This window comes from Panicum virgatum, chromosome 1K (genome assembly GCF_016808335.1).
Source record: "Panicum virgatum strain AP13 chromosome 1K, P.virgatum_v5, whole genome shotgun sequence".
Lineage (NCBI taxonomy): Eukaryota > Viridiplantae > Streptophyta > Magnoliopsida > Poales > Poaceae > Panicum > Panicum virgatum.
In genome coordinates this window covers 17492220-17507822 of record NC_053136.1, presented here as the reverse complement: position 1 = coordinate 17507822, position 15603 = coordinate 17492220, and the positions used below count along the sequence as shown (strand labels likewise).

General features: G+C 45.1%; 1 protein-coding gene and 1 long non-coding RNA gene across 2 annotated transcripts; both read left to right on the top strand.

Moving 5' to 3' along the window:
- The first annotated feature begins 5294 nt into the window (after positions 1 to 5294).
- On the top strand, positions 5295 to 5696 carry LOC120653450 (cysteine proteinase inhibitor 5-like). Its single transcript, XM_039931203.1, has one exon. The coding sequence runs from the start codon at positions 5295 to 5297 to the stop codon at positions 5694 to 5696; it is 402 nt and encodes a 133-aa protein (XP_039787137.1).
- Positions 5697 to 7922: 2226 nt separating this feature from the next.
- LOC120697905 lies at positions 7923 to 12763 on the top strand. The gene is made up of 7 exons (XR_005684615.1): positions 7923 to 8365; positions 8459 to 10514; positions 10591 to 10838; positions 10981 to 11193; positions 11272 to 11364; positions 11703 to 11807; positions 11899 to 12763. It is a non-coding gene; the product is annotated as an uncharacterized LOC120697905 (long non-coding RNA).
- The last annotated feature ends 2840 nt before the right edge of the window (positions 12764 to 15603 follow it).

Here is a 15603-nt window from a genome sequence, read left to right as displayed (position 1 = left end):
CATAAAATCACAGAAAATATCAGAGCGGCGATTCAGGCTCATTTGGACCAAGTGTAGCCCAAGAACCACACCAAAAAAAGTCAAGACAAGGCAAGCCCCAGCATTCAGACAAGAGGAGGCCCAAGGCAGCCCGTTGGAAGAAGAAGGGGGCGGTTGGTGGCCCGGGCAGGTCGACCGACCTACCTGGTCGGCCGAACTGGCCCGTGGGCCCCACCGCCTCAACTTCGACACGTGTCACCTCCTGACTGGTTGCTCAAGTCGGTTCTGTAAGATCTCACCCGTGGCTCCTTGCTATAAATACAAGGGGGTAGAGATTATGACACACACACACACACCACACTTCCTCTCCTCTCTTGCATTTCTTGCATAGTCTTTAGGCTTAGTGGAGTTAGGAGAAGTCTAGGAGTCTACGAGTCACCGGATCTGCTCGAGAGTCTGGTATGGGTTTATCTCTAGTTATCTCTTGTAATATTCGGTTGTTTGTAATAGAATTAGACTATGGTTACCGATATATGCTTGAAGTATGTTCTGAGTTATCGGATATATGCTTCTTGATATGGCTGCGTTATTATTCAATGCTTGCATTGCATGATCGCCTTGTGCTTGAGATGGTTATCATATCGTTCTTAGAAGTCTATCAATTGCTCTAGTATTCGTATGTTTGCTCTAGTGTGATGTCTGTCCATCCGGAGGGTGGAGGCTCTACGCGGGACACTAGAGTGTCCCTTACTAGTGTAGACTTGGTGTCTAGATTAGCTAAGAGTTGCTGGATGTCAACAATACCCACAGTTTGTAGAGGTAGCTGGCAGGTGGTGACAACCCTGTCCGAGCCCGAGTAATCCTTCACGTTCGGTATGGGGGATAGGAGGTACATAAAGCTGCCGGGGTGTACGGGCTTCTCACGTTGCTTCGATAGCGGTCTTCCTGTTGTGTTATTTAATCTCTAACGATCTAACCAATGAGATAGTATAGATATAGCTAGCCTAGCACAGTTGACTCGTGCTCTGACTTCTGCCTTACTCCCGGCCTAGAGCACCTTTTATCGTTTCTTTTGTTTATTTATCCAAGAGAGTAATTTGTGTGTGTGTCACACTGCCTCCTACCATGTTATATATCTTACTCCTGTTTATGCATGAGAATATCCAATCTAGATAAAGTTTATCAACTAGTCTATATCTCTTCACTCACCGTCTTCCCTGCGGAAATATAAATGACACCCCAGTATACTCCCGGGTAAAATGCTACAGTGGTATTCCGTGTGCTTGCAGATTTATTCGTAGTTCATGAAGTACTGTCACCCCAAAATTGGCGTCTGCGGGCGTCATCACTGCTTTCCCGGTGGTGACGTTGGTAGGCGCCAACAGTGTAGCTTCTCTAGACTCCAGCAACCTCAAATAACCTTGGGTGAGGCATATATATGCCCCAACCACTCAATAGAGCTGTTGCCCCAACGGCTAGCAAAAACTGCAATAGTGTCGGTTGAACCGATACTCTGCCTGAGGGGGTGTCGGTTCAACCGATCACCTTGCACAACAACATATGGCCGTTAGTTTTCTTTCTGACATGCGAACTTCTGATTGTGTCATTGCACTGACGCTTGCACCGATTCTTCTTTCTTCACCATCAATTCAACTAGTCCTTAAGAATTTGTTCATGCACCCTTGACAAGCTCTCTGGACAATGGGGAGACCACTGCATCAACACTTTCTTATGCACTATCAGTTTAACCAGTACTAAAGGAGTTTCTTTACTTGTCTCAACAATGCACCATTCAATGCACTGACGCCTTCAAAAATGGGGATGAGCACAAGCAAACTCTCGACACAAAGATTTATCCCATAGTATCGATAGACACTAAATCCACCTCTAGTCCACATTGTTGAAGCACTCAATCGAGATGTTGACACGAAAAATCCCATCGTAGAGGACTCTCACGCTCCAAGTACGCTAGGGCCAGGGAGATTTGCTTTGCTTCGACGTATCGAACCCAACCGGTGCGCGTACGGTGCGCTAGGCGTGCCAGTCAATTTGACATGCAATTAACAAGGATGGTAGACGTTAAATTTTAAGGGGGTTATCGATGGGCACGCATGGATTGGCCATCGTACAACCGATTCGTGGGGAGACAGGCCATGCTCATAGCCACGCAGCCTCTGTGCAACACCTAGATCCAATCCTGATCGACTATGGTCGAATGATGAGAGCCGATAGCGAACAAATCTTAAGCTGTATAACTGTGATGTAAACTTAAAACAAATAACTAGATTAAAAGCTACCTAGCAAGATCTAAGCATACATCGATAACTTGGTGGTAAAAGCAACGACAAGCTAGACTAACGGATAAAATTAATCTAACAAATCGTCAACTTTTACCGATAACTAGTGAGCAAACCAGATAACATGAAATGGATCTGGAGAGCTCGATAATTGGCGAACATTTAGACCCCGCCAGATAGATCTAACGCGCTCGATAACTGGTGAACAGCTAAACCCCGCCGGACCAATCTAGTATGCTTGATAACTTTGAGCATCATAGACGGAGGAACATACCTGCTGAGAAGAATTCATAAAGGAAAAAACTATTGCAACTAGAGCAAAGTCGCTGTGCGGAAAAGTAGATGCATTGAATGTAAAGGTTTGTATTGGATGTGGTTGATCAAAGTTTACAAATGACGGAGCTCAACTATTTATAGCCTAACCCTAACCTCCCTTTCCGATACAACGAGATTACAACTTGCAACACACGAAATAAACCTACCCAGTTTAAACCAAACAAAATTTAAAAGATAACATGCTCTTTCCATAGCCTTTCGACTACTCCATCCGCTAGCTCTTTCCATAGCCTCATCGGGTGCGACGCCTCCTCCGGCCCGAAAGGCCCAATGTGCTCTCTTTTTTTCTTCGACCCAGCGCCAACCCATTCTTCATCGGCCGCTTTCCCAACAGAGTGACACGTGCCAACAAACGGTGTCAACACATGCCTCCAGTTTCGGAGTGAAATAATCTTTTGCTCTGAAATTCCTTCAGCCTGATGGGATCCTCTTTTTTCCTCTGCGTGGATTCTCTTTTTTTTTCCTCCGCGCGGATTCTAACTCCACACAGTAGACTCCACACAGTGGATTCCTCCTATGCAATCTAAAGCCAATACACCCAACCCTCGCAGCTCCAATCTCCCTCCAAACCACCGTCGCTGCTACCCATTCTGTGCTGTGTGCCGAATCCCACCATGTTGTCGCTACTGCTCCCTCCCTCCACACCGGATCCGACCTGGCCGGCTGCCTCCACAGGAAGGAAGCTGCATCCCGCCAGCCGCTGTCAGCCTTTACGAGTAGGACGTCGGATTGAGGTCTTTTACAGCGCACAATACTACCACTTGGTAGTATGTAGTATAGAAAAAATCTGACCGTCAATTAGAAGGGGTAAGAATGTCATTTGTAATTTAATATAATAAATTGAGGACAATTAGAGACTTTTTGCATTTAAACCCCCATCCCCTCTCCGTCTGCCCCGTCCCCTTTACAGGCCGCGCTGCCACTCGTGCATCTGAATAGCGCCGAACACATCCTCCCTTCCAGGCAGCCACCCCCATCCTCGTCGAATTGCCAGCTCCGCTTGCCTCCTCCCTTCCAGCCTACCGATCCTCATCTTGCGCCGTTCGTGGCGGCACCTCTGACCGGCGGCCGCCTCCTCCCAAGCTCCTGCCTGCTCCGGTCGTCCTCGTCGCCGCCGGCCGAAAGATCGGGTCCCCGCTTGTGGACAGGTGCCGTCGGCCCTTTGCCGCGTGCGGGATTGTGGCCTGTGGGCGACACCGGCCCCTCGTTCTTGCGCATCCACCCCATGTCGGCTGCCGCCGCACGTCCTCCCTGCCTTGGCGTTCTGTCATGTCCCCTTTCTGATGTTCGTATGTCACCAGCTCACTGCACGTCCTCCCCGTGCCGACCGTCGTCATCTATCTTCCACGTGTCAATTGAGTCTCCATCAAGGTATTGAACTCGGAATACAGGCGTACAATTGCAGGTCTGCAGTCGAATCTGCAGCTAATACACAGTCGTGGACTAGTGTGCGTAAAAGTTTTGGGGAGATCTATACGCTGGTACCAATGCGTCTCCTAAATTTTCAGCTCTGAACCGTAGTTCTAGTTGGCTTTCATACACCTTTGGCACAAAAAGTTCGTAGCAGTTCATGGCAGTCCAGTTCTGAAAAAGTGCAAGAAATCCTTTGCAGATTTGAGATGGCAAGAATGTTTAGATGTGTTCGAATGAAATGTAGCTGTTGATTTCTGACTTGCCTTCGGTCACTCAAGAGTACACGAATCAGCCAAACCTGATTGGTTTAAGGCGCTAACCAAACAGGTTTAGACCTGAAAGTATTGAACCTTCTTGAGTTCTTGTGCTGTTGGTTAAAGCGTTTCAGTTTTGTGTTCATTGGTACCCAGTTTCGACGGCAATGTACAAACAAAACTGGAAACAAGATGCTAAAATTTTGATAACACATCCCTTGTAACAAATACGTATATATATTGCTAAGAAATAGGAAAACTGGGTCCATTGACAGGATATTATCCTAACTATACACAACCATTTGCAGCTTGAATCTTCCACATGGGAACTGACATACGTGAGGTAGAGGCTTTATTTGCGATCATCTAGCTAGGATAGGCACAGTTTAAGCTTTGTCACGCTATACTTGTGCTTCTTCTCGATAGCAGCAGCTTACAGCTGGCTGGTGATTGTGTACAAGTTCACATCTGTCCTGTACTTATTAACATGGGATTTGAGAAGCTTCCAGCGTGTTGATGGACCGGAATAACTAAGACCTTGTTTAGTTGGTGAAAAGTTGTTGGTTTTGGTACTGTAGCACATTTCGTTGTCACTTGACAAATAATATCCAATCATGGACTAATTAGGCTTAAAATATTCATCTCGTGCTAATCAGTTAGATTGTGTAATTAGTTATTTTTTCAACTGCATTTAATGCTCTATGCATGTGTCTGAACATTTGATGTGATAGGTACTGTATAAAATTTTTTGGAACTAAACAGGGCCTAACCCTAAGGACTAAGTTTAGAACCTGCTAGCAGTTCAGGCTCAAGCTCTCTAGACTCTAAACCTGATGCAATGCCATTGCTCTACTATAAATAGAGCCCCTTCCTCCAGGGCACATGATACACTGCACCTCACACCTAGCACTCCACACTAGCTACTGTTTCCTTTTACTTGAAAGTAGCTGATCCAGAACGAAGAACATTCTATACTAGCCTTTGCTAGCTCTCATATAGTAGACCATCGCTAGCCATGAGGTCTCTTGCAGCAATGCTTGTCGCCTTCTTCCTCGTCCTCTCCCTGGCCCTCGTCTCCGGTGAGCCTACAGCAGCCTCCGCGCCGGCTGCAGCCGGCGCGCCCCCGCCGTCGGCGCCGTGGGTGCCCATCACCGACACCGGCAACTTCTTCTACCGGCAGGTGGGCAACTTCTCGCTGCTGATCCGGACGCTGGTGTTCAGGGAGTACCTCGTCCTGGTTGAGGTGGTCTCCGGGAGCGTGCAGGCCGCCGGCGCCGGCAACAACTACAACCTCCTGCTGCGGGCGGCCGACCGGAACGGTAACGTCGGCCGGTACCAGACGGTGGTATGGGGCGTGCCCGGGTCCAGGGACTGGACGTGGAAGGTTATCTCGTTCCAGCGCGTCGCCGGCAACTGACGACCCACTAGACCAGCGCATGGGTGGATCAGTAATTCAGTATACTGAGCACTGTATGCATGCATGTTTTCCGTCCCATAATTATATTTCTCTGTTGTGTATGTTTTCGGATCGGATAGAGAGAGATTAATTCTTGCTGTTGCTTGGAGTACAACTATGGTTGTCTGTTTCCGTAGCAGCGACGAGTGTTTTGGTGTGTGTAACCTTGTACTATATGTCTTTCGAAGCTCGTAATTGATGTTTTGTTGCATTTATTTGCTCGTTCATCTCAAGGAATCAAAATGTTAGCAGCAAGATACTGCAAGATCCTATGGAGGATTGGAGGTACAGAAGATTATAATGGAGCTGGTAGCAACTAGTAGCAAAGTGCCGAGACGATCATGCACAAATTGAATCAACCGAAGCTTAATAAATTGTAGCTGCAGGGAACATATATTGGACTACCTGAAAACCCCATATTTTTTCGAAGAAATCTTTTCAAATAGGGTAGGGATTTCCTCCTATTCAACTTAATAGAATTGATCTAGTTTATAAAGAAACAGGGCCGAAAAAACCCACCGCACAATTTAGTGGAGAAAATAAAACCGGCAAAAAAAAATCTGAACGCAGCAGTCTGAACAACCCGGAGCATCCCACTAGCACTCGGCGGCAACCCACAAATGACGGAGCCTATCATATGTCATCGTTGCCGAGCTTCACACAGCGGACATCAACCAATGCCACGCCGAGGCACCACCACAAACATACACCTTACACCACCACATCACCAAGGAGAAGAAAACTGCGTGTCATCGTTGCTCAGTTTTGCTGCACCACCACGAGCACCTCCAACTTCGTCGCCACATGTTAACAGCCAAAATTGGCAAACATCGAGGCCGACCGGTCTGGCCTGTGTAATCCGAGTAGGTTTAGATTTTGCTTTAGGAATCCTTTTGTAAACTGACTCGTGAAGGGGTATGTCTTCCCCGATCTATATATATGAAGGCTAATGCTGATTGAGGGGCATCCACAATCGAATCAAACAATTTACATCTACTTTTTTGTCTCTCCAAACCCTAGTTTTTCCAATCCTAATTATGTTCTTCTTGCGTCTCTACGGCGTTCGAGGGCATTCTGAGTGGCCTGCCGACCTCAGCACAACTCTAGATTTATTAGCTCCCTCCCAAGCTCATGATTCTAGGTTTTCGCGGTGCCTCTGCCCCAACCGGTCCGACCGGTTGGTGCGACCGGTCTGACCGGTCCTCGTGAAGCTTCGCTAGTGAAGATCGATTGCGATCTGCGCGTTCTAGCGCTTTTATGGGTTGACCAGAATTGCGTCAACATACTTTTTGGCGACTCCGCTAGGGAAGAAAAAGTTACCATCAGTGAGTATGGCCGGTGAAGATGAAGACAAGACCAAGGCCAACCCCAAAAACGTCGTCGACATCAAGTATGACGACTTACATGAGGAAAAGCGCCAAGCTTTTGAGGCCCAGCTTAAGGAGATGGGAGCTGAATCCAAGAGGAGGCTGCACTACAAGAAACTATTTAGTCTGTGACGAAATTTGTATGACGTTCTTTGAAAACGTCATGGATTTGCTATTATGGGTACTAGGCCCAAAAACTATAATGTTTTAGTAATTTCGTCATAATTAGGCCCAAAATACTGTGACGTTTAAAAAAATTCGTCACGAATAGCAAACTAAAACCCAAAACACCGTGACGTTTTTTCGAATTCGTCACAAATAACAATTTCTTTTCAATTTTTTTTCTAATAGCGCCACATCACAAAACTTACCTATACGGGCATCCACATCATGGCGCCAGGTCATCAGGCCATCCACGTCACCAACGTCAGGTCAGCGCCAACACAGGCTTATTTTGTAATGGCGACGCGGCCCAGTCACCCCGCTAGAGCACCTGATATGGAGGCCCAGTCACAATCTCGGACGCGGGCTGACCTTTGCGGCCCAACTCTACTCACCCCGCCGGGCCGGCGGCTCTACTCACCCCGCCAGCTCTATAATTCCTGCGAGGAGGTCAAAAACAATGAGGCGAGGGGGATTCGAATATAGCACCTGCTGCTTAAGACCGACGCGCATTCACCACCAAGTTACCTCTGTGTTCGTGTCAAGCTTGCTATTTTCTTTTACTTAATTAAACTCAGAGACTCCCATAAAAAAAATAAGAGACGAGGACCTCCGCATCCCCGTGTTTTCCCCGCGCGCCGCCCACCGTGTAGATCCCGATTCGTCGCACCGCCGCCGCGTCCGAGAGCGCCGTCGAGAGCGCCACCCTCGTCGCATCGCCGCCGTGTTCGAGAGCGCCGCCCTCGTCGCGTCGCCGCCACATCCGACAACGCCGTTGACAGCGCCGCCCTCATCGCGTCGCCGCTGCGTCCGAGAGCGCCGTCGACAGTGCCGCGTCCGCGCTCTCGCCACGCCGTCGACAGCACCGCCTCCACGTGCTCCAGGCACGCCACCAGCCGCACCATACCAGGCGCCGGCGGCACGGCACAAGAGCCGTGCCAGGCGCAGACGGCACGTCCCAGGCGCCAGCGGCACGGCCGTCAACATCCTTCACTCATCTGCTGCAGCAGCTCCACGAAGAGTGGCGCCATCCCAACCCCGCCATTGCCGAGTAGAGCAGCACGGCGTCCAGACCGCTAGCTGTTCATCTGCTACAGCAAGGTATATATTGGAAAATTAATTCTTGATTTCTTGGCTGTATGGCTTCAAATTAGTAGACTTTTTCATTTGGGTTTGTCTACAATGCTTGATCAGATGGATCGTAGTTGGGTGCATGGCACATTGTTTTCCACTGAACACATTGATGGTGTCAAACAATTCATGAGCTTCATTGAAGGAAAATTCAGTGAGAATGTTGAAATTTCGTGCCCTTGTGGTAGATGCCTTAATCAGAAGTACCTTTGTCAGCCTGTTGTGAGGAAGCACATTTTGATGAATGGCATGGACAGTACTTATACTGGGTGGATTCATCATGGAGAGAGCATCGGTGTAGAGCTTTTCAGCATCCTGTTGGTTTGCATGACTCTAGTGATGGTTGCAGACATGAAAAAGATGACAATGCAGATTGTTTGGAAGGGCTTATAGGAGACCTACACACTGCAGCAGAACAAGAAGGGCAGGATGGAGAAAATCAGAATGGAGAAGATCAGGATGGTGATGTAGAACCTCATGAGGAGTCTTTCTTTAAAATAGTGATGAAAGAGGCAAAGTGTCAGCTGTATCCTAGTTGTACTAAAATTTCAAGGTTCTCTTTTGTGGTAAAACTTCTTCATATGAAGTCATTATACGGGATAAGCAATTCTGTCTTTACTGCAATATTGAAGCTATTGTCTGAAGCATTCCCTGATTGCAATACACTCCCCAAATCCTATAATGAGGCAAAGAATCTTTTAAAGGAATTAGGTCTTGGATATGAATCAATACATGTGCTCTTCAGAAAGGGATATGCCAAGCATGACAATTGCCCTGTTTGTGGTCTATCAAGATGGAAAGATCCTGAAAGAAAGAAAATTCCACAGAAAGTGTTGAGGCATTTTCCATTGGCCCCTAGGCTAAAGAGGATGTTTGCGACGAAAGAAGCTTCGGAAAACGTGCAATGACACAAGTTAAAGCGGCAGCCTAGTGAGAAGGAAATGAGCCACCCTGGTGAGGCATGGCAAGATTTTGACAAGGAATATCCAGATTTTGCAGAAGATCCAAGAAACCTTAGGCTTGGCCTTGCAGCTGGTGGGTTCAATCCTTTTTCAGAAAAGAACACAAGATACAGCATGTGGCCTGTGTTTGTTGTGCCTTACAACCTTCCACCTTGGGCATGCATGGAGGAGTCAAACTTCATGATGGCTTTGCTTATTCCAAGTCCTACATGCCCCGGGAAGGATTTTGATGTGTTTTTAGAGCCTCTTATGGAAGATTTGCTTGACCTTTGGGCAGGTGTGCGTACCTATGATGCTAATACTGGCAAATTATTTAAGCTTCGTTTTGCAGTTTTATGGTGCATCCATGATTACCCAGCTTTGAGTACTCTTTCTGGGCGAACAACAAAAGGCTACTTTGCTTGTACTCATTGTGACAAACACCCTCTTTCGTACGGCCTAAGGAGCAAAATTGGGTATTTTGGACACTTTCGTTTCCTTCCCAAGGGGAATCGTTTGTGAAGAAACAATGAATTTGCCGGCCTTCATGAAAGCAATGATCCACCGGGTAAATTCTCTATAGAAGAGCTGCTAGCCGAATTGGAGAAAGTTAAAGATGTTAGACCCGGCAAGGCACAAATATGTGGGAAAATGAAGCATTCTGACAAGGAAGGAGGTCATGTGCTAATTTGGTCCCGGATGGTTAGTTTATGGAAGTTGCCATATTGGAGTAAATTGAAGCTAAGACATAATCTCGATGTCATGCACATTGAGAAAAACATATATGAGAGTGATAGGAATAATCCTCAATATAATTGGCAAGACTAAGGACACACTTAAAGCTAGGCTTGATTTAAAAGATTTGGGAATCAAAGAGGAGCTACAATTAAGAGAGGATGGAGCTTCATGTGTGATGCCTCATGCTCGATGTACCTTGTCCGTAGGAAAAAAGAAGGCCTTCTGTGATTTTATATGTGAGGTGAAGTTTCCAGATGGATTTGCTTCCAACATCTCAAGGTGTGTAAATGCTGAGGGAACCAAGGTACAAGGGCTAAAAACACATGATTGTCATATTCTTTTGCAAAGAATATTACCAGCTGCAATGAGAGGACTTTTGGACAATGATATTTATGAAGCAATAGCCGAACCTGCTGGCAACAACTAGATGACCAATGGAGGTGATTGTTTGTTCATTTTTTTGCCATATTGTATACTGCATTGCTAGTTTGGTTGCTGAATGTTATTTCCAACCAGGAGGAGAGGTGACATGGAACCGAGGAATTAATATGGGGCATGGTCTTGAAAGAATTAACCGATGTCGCCGTGGCAAGCTACCAGTTGTTATACCTGAAGGGTATATCAGGCCTGTAGTGCCTATGATTGCCGCGAAGTATGCAACTGAATGTAACATTGCTGTCAGGAACCATGTTCTTGTGCTCAAGCACTGGAGGGAATACAATGAAAACCCAGCTGTGATTGACCTTTTCTTGGGAACACTTCGTGTGAGTACATTATCCCAGTCCTTTTCCCTATTTAGATGCAATAAGAACTATTTTTTTTCCAAAAGAATCTGGTTGTAAATGTCTTGAAAGCTATTGATTTTCTCGTATCATATTTCTTATACATGTTATTCCTTCTGAATAGGCAAAGTTCGACATAGACACAAATGATGCTGTAGTTAGAATGGGTTGCATTGAAATGATGAAGTCTGCTGTTCGCCAATGGAGACACAAGCTGAAGCAAGTACATTTTGATCCTTTTCCGCTGCATTTGGTTAGGAAAACTTCACCTGTGAAATCAACAAGTGATGCTTAGTGGAATGAACTTGTAGAATCATGGAAGACTCCCCATAAAATGGTATTTTATCCCTAAAAACCTTTACCCTCTACATGATACTTTGACACTTGTCTAACATATATTCTGTATATGATGTAGGAGGTATGCGAACAGAACAAAGACAACCGAGGCAAGGTCAAGTACCATCAAACAACAGGCTCACGTAGCTACCCGGTTTTTGTAGAAAATTTGGTAAGTGTCATTGTGCTGTTCATTTGTTAGCCTGCTGTCTAGATTAGAGCTTTGCAGAATCCATTTTGTTCAAGTGAAAATGGTGTTCTATCATGTTGTACAACATTTTTAGTTGCTGTTTAGATGCCTTTACTTAAAATGACTTTAGTGGGTCCATTTTTTATACTGCCTGCTACTTATTTCCTACTACTCCTAGTTTGTTCAGTACTGCTAATGTTGGTTCCTTTGAACACTAGCCGAGTATAGATTATCCGCTATTGTTCAGTACTGCTACCTTTTGCTACTATCAAGTGTTATGATCAATTAAGTAATCTTGCTCCATATAAATAATTTTCCAGGGAGATGAGTACAAGGATAATGAACCTGATGCGTTTGAGCTGTTCAAAATGTGCCACTACAGCAAACGAAGAAAAGGATTCGCACCTGATATTCAATTGGCTATTGTAAGTCACTTATCAAATGGGTCAATTCTGATTTGCATATTCTAAACTGCTGCCTCATGATGTTGAACCATGTTTTCTGCTTTGTTGCTAGAATGAAATGGAAAATCAGATGGCTGCAGAACTGGCAGAAGGTGAAGAACCCAAGTCAAAGGCCCAGTTTGTAGCTGATGTGCTTGAGCACAACACAAAAAAGAATCTGTTCCTTCTGAATGTCGGGATCCAGAATGTGCGATCACGAAGGCTCAGTGCACGTGATGCAGCAGCCCAACTGGAAGCGGAGAAGATGTAGAATGCAGAGCTCCAATCAATTATCAGCAACCAATCAAAGCAATTGGAGGAAATTGAACAGGCAAGGGTAAGGGACAAAGAAGAGAGGATAAGGGACAAAGATGAGATGAGCTAGAAGTATGCTGGCCCTAGCCGAACAAATGAACTGGCTGCTTTTGAAGCACCTTACACCATGAAGGCATACGGTGACCCACCTTTTACTCCGCCGATGCCATCTGATGTGCTTAATGACCTATCGAGGCGTGTGTTGACACAAAAATCAACACACTGGAATCCGAGGGCAAGTGTTCGCCAAGCTCCGGAAAGTCAACCAAGTGTGCCAGTCAATTTGACCTGTAATTGACAAAGGATAAACAAAGTAAAATCCGAGAGCGTATCGGCTGGAATTCCAAATGTCTCTCAGGTGGCGTATCGGCAAGGCTTTGCCGATACAGAAAGCGATAACAGATCAGGTAAGATAAATGTGTATTAAAAGCGATCTAAAGGAGATCGGCAAGAGGCTGCCGATATCGGTATGCAACAGACGGCTTTGATCTAAACCGACACGTGCCTGAAAATAATGCACAAACCCACGAATGTATGGATCTGAACAAAGCTGAGCTTACAACCAATCTAACCGGCTTTGCAAGATTTAATGTGAAAACAAGAGAACTAACAGCCGATTAAATAGATTGTGAAGCCGGGTAATTTGTGAATTAATCTAGACGAGACGATAGCGACACACCCGGAAGTCAAAGCCTAAATATAATTCGATAACTTTTGAATAGGTCTGAACGAAGCGTCAGCAATGCGCCAGGAAGTTAAAGCTCAGATTTACTCGGTAAACAAAAACTTACCAGCAGATCAAGTCGCTCGAATGTGAGGTGTCCTTGATCAACTCGAAAGAACTCGCCGAAAAGAAAAGAAAAGTGGCGAAGGCGCCGAAAAGTAAACTGCAGTTAAAAAGTAGAGTTTGTTTGTTGATCGTGTGATAAACCTTTTACAATAGACGAGGGTACATATTTATAGCCTAGACACCCTAGTCGGCCACAGCACACCAAACTTGCTAAAGAAGAAATATCTAAATAAAATAAAATACTAAGATACATGGACTTTAAATTCCCTTGTGTAGAATCCTTGCTAATTAAGCTTCCTTTGTTACGTCCACGGAATGACCGATCCATCCGCATGCACGATTGACCGTCCACGGAATTATCCTGGACTCCTTCCATGCGGCTCCTTTTCTTTCTTTATTTCAATCAAAACTTGCCATATACAGGCTGCCTCTGACCTCGTACGTGAAGCCTCCTTTATTTTGTCCATCCTCATTTGACTTGCCTTCATTATCAAATAAAATAAACCGGCCAAAGTACTAATAAGGTTTGCTTTCTTCTCTTCCCCACGTGACTTCATATACTCACATGCAAGTTCCCATTAGCCTTTTGCTTCAATTGCTTTCATGTGAATTCCTAGCCACTAGGCTTCCAGGTTCATTTGGCAACTGCTGCTTATTATCGGCTTTTCTATTGACACAAAGAGCCGATTGCTTCATAATTCAGAGTACATCGAATTTACCAAATTTTGGTGTCAACACAAGCCCCCTAGTTTCGGAGTATGAAAGCTTCATGCTTCGAAACTCTGTAAATCCAATACCTCAATTTGCTTGATCACTGTACCGACTCGACACCTCGGCCTTTTTGATATTGTTCTTCCATAGCCGAAGTCTTTCTTTCAGTTTCCACCAGAATTTTGCTGATGTCTCCAGAATAACCACCATGATACTTCAAAAACTGACAGATGAGTCTAGACGAAACGGCAGCGATGCGCTCGAAAGTTAAAACCTAAAACACCTGATAGACGAAGTCCGTAGTGAACTGAAAACCATGATAAACTATTCTAGCACATCCCTTTTTATAGCCGATGATTCTCTCCAAACTTCTTTATCATAATTTTTTAAAGCCAACATGAATAATCAAATCAACCACACTCTTCCTGCTAAACCACTTGGGTCTTTGAAAGATTTTTAAAATCAAAATAAAACTTTGCTCCTCAAATGATTCTCTCAGATCGCTCAATGTGTATGATTTCTCACCAAAGCATTGGATTGCTTCTTTCCTCCCTTTCTAATAAGGCTTTTCAGTGGAGCTCAGGCTAGGGGATGAAAAGAAGCACACATGTTTCGCATATATTGCAAAGTCAAAAACCGGACCCAAAAGAGAAAACAGATCATACAATCAGATCAAGATGTGCAAGTGTATGGAATTTTTCTAGATGGAACTCGCACCCCTTTCTGCATGACTCTATCTCCCTTTTTTTTGAAATATGGGCTATCTTTCTTTTTCTTTTTCTTTTTTCCCATGCTTCTGGGCACGGATATTTTTCTTCTGCTTTTCTTTTGCATAGCCCATATTATTTTTGCAACACGAAGAGTCATGTCAAAGCGATGGAGTATTTTTGTGTGGATGGGAGGCATGTTTTTGCGTAACTTCCAGTGTAGAAGTCAGCATGAGTATATATGGAGTAGGTGATCTTGACCTTAAAAGTATGAAACGAATCTCATAAGGGTCGCAAACAATTTGACAAAGCTCAATGTAAAACAAGCAGCACATGTGTAAGGTTTTCAAAGATATCAACATATGGCTCTGGTAGGAATTTCGTGTCATTTAGGAGCTAAGTATTTTATTTTTTTTACAAAATAAAAATCCCAAGTAATTTTGCAGTAAGAAGTAAGGTTTCTCTGATCATACCAGTATTGGCAGTGGAGCGGCAGCAACATAATCTTGTGATTGTCAATCCTTGCTGTTCAGTAATCATCGGCTGTATATTTGTATTCACCATGCCTGCATGTCTTCTCGAGTATGTAGTCCCGGTCGACATGTAGCCTTCTTTTAATTTCCAGCATTTGACATGCATTTGTAACTTAATTAACTCTCCAAAATCAAAAGCCGCTGGAGATTCCTTTAACAGTAGCCGATGAGACTATCCAACAACTGTTGTGTTCTTCTGCATATTTCTCATCGGCTTTCCGTATTCAAAACTGATGATCTGACAGCTCTACCTCTGCTTGCCTTTGTAGTCTGTCTTCTCGCATGTAAGTTATTCATTATTTCTCCAACCATTATGACGCACGTATGTATATGTTCAGGATGCACACAAACACTCTGCTAGCTTATATTGCTTCTTCTTTGTTCTTGCTGTTGGCTATGATGACGAAATCGGCGCCCTCATCAAGATATTGACAATTTGTTGAAATCAATTCTTTCTGTCAGAGCCGATGCACGCTGAGCAGGGCCGCTGAGCCCACAACACTGGATCGGCAACACTCTTCCAGTATCGGCGTCTCCGTAACGTCGCCGATAATGCTGTCACCATTGTCGTCGCATCCGAAGCAGCGCGCCGATTTGGTCGCCGAATATCTTGACGATGTGAGTGACCCCATGGCCTGTGGTGTCCCCGTCGTTTTGAAATAATCTTCTAGTCATCCAGCGGTCTCGTTGTCATTGTCATCAGTGGTACCATCCTTTTCTTA